Below are 5000 nucleotides of genomic sequence, written 5' to 3' on the forward strand. Positions count from 1 at the left end.
GTGCATTTTGAAAACAAAACCAAACAACGTGGGTTGACGGTTACAGCGGGAGCAACGGCTGATCGTTGAATAAAAGGTGTGGATTTGGGTCTGTTCTTCACAGAAAACAGTCCGAAGATTTGAATTATAACTAACTCATTTATGGATTCATTTTATTAGTGTTTTATGGTGCTTTTTGTGGTTTATTTTGAATTTTGGCATATTCTGAAAACTCCTTTTGTGTCCCATGACACAAAAAAAGTTAATTAAATGCTTAATAAATTTGTGTGTCATTCAGTTGAACTCCGAGTATCATTGAGCCGCACCGCAGACGTCAACCAGATCCGCTTCTCGCTTCACAAACTCCCACGAAAATATAAACGAACAAATATAAACTTTGATAGTGAACGCAAAGTGCTATGCCTTCACTTTAAACGATCATGTAACGGCAAATGTTCTTGGTCATAGCCAGTTCATATATGCAGTGTTAATGACACGCAGTGATGCAGGAGACTCACACTTACTTTATTTTCTGTGGCGTGATAATGAAACTAAATCTCAAAGGTTTTGGTTCATGAGAAATAAGGGTTTGTGGATTTAATCAAAGAGCATTAAAACGATGTGTGAATGTGAAGAAATTAGAACAGAAATATTTTACTATTGCATACTATAATAAAATAAAATATAATATATAATATATATAAAAATTATATTTTATATTTTTATAAATATAATAAATATAATATAAACATTTACATTTTATTTTTTATTTTAAAAAAATATAATATATAAAACATATTTTATTTTTTATTTTAAAAAACCATATAATATATATATATGGTTTTTTTTATATATTTTTTTAAATATATAAATAAATTATAGGAGTTCAAAAAACAACAGTGTAAATGTAAAATTGACCAAAACTAAAGAGAGACATATTTTAAGTATTTAGAAATATTTTTATATTTAAAACATTCTTTTTCATGTCATTCCTAAGTTTTTAAATCCTTAAAAGGAAACCATATATCTCTGTTTTATTATTTGATTTATATATTTGAAGTTAAAGATGTAAAAATGATTTCTTAAGTTGTATGAAGCACACATGCACCTTAAGAAATATGACAATTTATATGACAATTCATCATGAAAGCCCTAAAAAGAAAATTAATCGTTATAATCTAAATTATTTGCTTTACAAATTTCATAATCGTGACAGCCCTAACTGGGATTTTGTGGACCGAGGAGGAAATAAGAGCATTTTAATATAATATTTAAATTGACTGGATTCCAAAAAAAAAAAAAAAAACAAGAATTATAAAACAGATAGTTCCAGTCCTGGATGCTGATTGGTCAACAGCCGTGTTTTATTCATGATAAATCACAGCTCTGACCTCTTCACAGAACTTCTATTTGTATCACTCCACAGCACTCATAGATGTCAGTTATTCTTGTTGCCTAGCAACGGTCTGTTTACTGTTCACTGTCAGGGACTATATTTTCTGGTGGAAGGATGGCATTTAATGATTTTACTTACAAAATATAACATTTTAATGAACATTCGTGTGCTTAATATTTTAAGTATGTGGTGACCATTTTATAAAAGTAATAAGGCACTCGAGGCTGTGCCATTATGTGAATATAGTCACAGCTGAAGGGGTTTAAAAAAAATAAAAGCCTGTGTGCCAGATTACCAGATTAGAACTGCTGATATTGGCAGCTCTTTTTGTTGTCGTAACTTTGTAAACATGTAATTCTGGTTCTGTTCACTCTTCCTCACTTTGAAAAGTCTCATTTTATTCCACTAGATGGCAGAAAGCACTAGAAAAATATTTTTTTCTCCATCACATTCCATCACAATATACAGATCTGAAATGTAGGTGGCGCTCTAACACATTTTATCCCTCACAGATGTGCTCGTCCATAGACATTCAGTCTAATGTTCAGTTCAAGCAACACCCTCAATGTTTCATTGAATATCTCGGCCTCTGAGTGGACTAGAAGCTCAATACAGGTGCCATTTGAAAGATGAGATCCTCCCCTTTGATATATAACATTTTATCATCAATAGTCAAAAACATTTTTCTGATGATTTGTTTTGCATGCTTTTCCTTCTGGATGGCATATTTTGTTCTGGATATCAAAGATATAACGGTGGATTATTCACAAAAGCAAGCTCACAGACAAGTAAACAATGGCTCATTTTTTAGAGAACTTCCTATGGTAAAAGCAGATATAAAGTTTTTAGCTATTTGGGGCTCACAGCTACAGTTATTTGAGCATAAAAGAGACGTTTGTAATTGATGATTTACAGAAATCATATTTCACTTTGTGATTCTTTTGAAATCTTTTGAACTGTGGTATTAGTGCAATAAAATAAACTATACAGACACATTCCTGAGAATGAGAGCTTTCATTTGATATATGATTTGTCCATTTAGGTGCTATTTGAAAGACTTTTATTTTCATATAAATATTTTTACCCCATTACCTCTAGGGGGCGCTAATTTTCAACGCGAATGTTTTGAGGCCTTATTTTGTTATTTTAAGTAATATAAATGCAGAATTGATGGACATCTCTGAACAGTTCAGATTTTAAGCTTTCAAATGATACCTCATATGCCTGACTTATGTATACGGAGACTTTAACGTTTTAAGTGTAAACTTTTTTCACGATATTGCGCCCCCTTTGGCGGGTCCATGGAGATTAAGAGGTTTTAAAATAACAAATACTAAGACTTTCTCAAATTTAAATTCTACTTTTCACTTGCATTGCTATGCTGATAATAGGGTCGGAAATTAATGTGGGCTAGAGGCAAAAATGCAACCGAAATTAAAAATGTGGGGGCCAAAATGGCTTTTGTAATTAATTATTTGTTTGCATCATCTGCTAGATTTTTGTTATTGTTGTTGTTGTTGATTTAACTCCATTAGTAACGACCTTAATATTCTATTTTAATGAACTGATTAACAGTATTTTAAATGAAAGGAAGACACAGTGTTAAAAAAAAAAAAAGAAAAAAAAAGAAAAACCTTCCTAAAGGTAAAAACAATGCCCCTAAAATAAGTTAATTCCAGGGGGTAAATATTGCCCCTTAATCAAAAAGTTCATTTCTGACACTGGCTGAAAATATAGTGTACTTAATAATGAAAAATGTCGTATTAAATTAATAAAGAATCCAAAACAAACATGTTCATTAAGACTTTTGGAGCACAATGTACACTAACACATACTTAAATCATTATTTATATGCGTATTTCTATATTTGTTTGGATGTAATTAACAGTAACTGTTACAGAAGTCAACAGCTAAAGCTTCATCTGCTACACTGTGACATCAAATCAGAGAAGTTACAATGTATCTTCTGTAAGTTTTGATCCACTGTAACACTTTCACTTGACACATTACCTGTAATAATACACATCACTCTTCCCAGCACTCAGCCCGGACTTCCGGATCACTTCTTCCTTCTTCCAGCCGGGTGGAAGTGCCGGGCAGTCCGTCCTCTTCCGTTCCATGATCGATCAGCTCGATCGGAGGTGTGAATATCCGCGATCCGCGCGCGTACACGCGTGAGTGACGCTCGCTAACGCGCTAGGGGAGTTGCTCCTTAAACCAGATGACAATCTCCCGGTTAAAGCCGTTAGAACTCTCGCCAAACGCGCCGGTTCTGTTCGGTGACGCGGTTCAGTTGTGATCCGTTGACGTAAACTCCTCCGCGATCATAATATGCGTGTGATCCGTCTGTATCGCGGCTGTGACGCGCTCAAATTTCAGCACTTCCCACACGAGTGACCTAGTGCCTGGCAACCGCACGCCCCGCCTACTTGGTGTCTAGTAAACCCCGCCCCTCTGGAGTCATGTTAGCCCCGCCCCTGCTGTAATAAGCTTCTGTAAACCCGCCGGGGCTAGTTGTCACACTTTTTACTCTAGTAAATATCTGTCAGGGAAGGTTTATATTTGATAATTAATTTCTGTTTAGACACAAACTTTAAAATCTTAGCTACAAAAAAAAAAAAAGCTACTGAATATTTATTTCCCAGGAGTTCATTGAACACACATTGACCCCTATAACCTTGATTTTATTGTGAGTTATTCCAGCAAACTTAAACAGTAAAACAATTATAAATCCAGTGTGATTAAGACATTTTCCCGTGTGACGACTAGCATCAGTCTCCCCTATTTGAATACTTAAAATCAGTTTTTTAAAAGGGGATACTAGGGGGTCCATGAAAATAAAAGTCCAAAAGATGTTTAAAAAAAAAAAGGTCAACATTTGACAATATTATAGTTTCTGAAGACTGGTCAGATCATGAGGTTAATCAAGATTATTTTATTCAACTGACAGTAAGCCATAGTTTGTTACAGTAATAAATATAATTAAATCTATATATAACATTTTGCCAAAAAAAAAAAAAAAAACAATAAATAAAAATAAATATATATATATATATACTGTATATATAAACCTATAAACATAAGTTTGATAGGTTTGAAATGATAAATCAATAGATATACAGTAGTGTAGATCCTGAGGGGAACTGACTTCATACATCCACTAAAAACACCAGAACCCCAACTGATTAAAAGTGAGCAAAAATCACATTCACATGTGAGACTTAAAGGAACAGTTCACCCAAAAATGAAAATTCTGTCATCATTTACTCACCCTCATGCCATCCCAGATGTGTATGACTTTCTTTCTTCTGCAGAACACAAATGAAGATTTTTAGAAGAATATTTCAGCTCTGTAGGTCCATACAATGCAAGTGAATGGTGACCGGAACTTTGAAGCTCCAAAAAGCACATAAAGGCAGCATAAAAGTTATCCATACGACTCCAGTGGTTTAATCCATGTCTTCAGAAGTGATATGAAAGGTGTGGGTGAGAAACTTTTTACTATAAATCTCCACTTTCACATTCTTCTTTTGTTTTTTTGGTGATTCACATTCTTCATGCATATCACCACCTACTGGGCAGGGAGAATTTATAGTAAAAAAGGACTTAAATATTGATCTGTTTA

General features: G+C 33.6%; 1 protein-coding gene across 2 annotated transcripts in view; it reads right to left on the reverse strand.

Moving 5' to 3' along the window:
- Window positions 1-3777, reverse strand: part of mbd2 (methyl-CpG binding domain protein 2) — a 48814-nt gene extending 45037 nt beyond the window's left edge. Inside the window, exon 1 of one of the 2 annotated variants that reach the window (XM_051668063.1) lies at window positions 3386-3777. In XM_051668063.1, coding sequence (XP_051524023.1) covers window positions 3386-3495 — 110 coding nt within the window. In that variant the 5' untranslated portion in view covers window positions 3496-3777. The remainder of the gene's footprint in view (window positions 1-3385) is intronic. The other variant, XM_051668055.1, reaches the window with a different exon arrangement.
- Between the last annotated feature and the right edge of the window lie 1223 nt (window positions 3778-5000).

This window comes from Myxocyprinus asiaticus, chromosome 3 (genome assembly GCF_019703515.2).
Source record: "Myxocyprinus asiaticus isolate MX2 ecotype Aquarium Trade chromosome 3, UBuf_Myxa_2, whole genome shotgun sequence".
In the NCBI taxonomy this organism is placed as follows: domain Eukaryota; kingdom Metazoa; phylum Chordata; class Actinopteri; order Cypriniformes; family Catostomidae; genus Myxocyprinus; species Myxocyprinus asiaticus.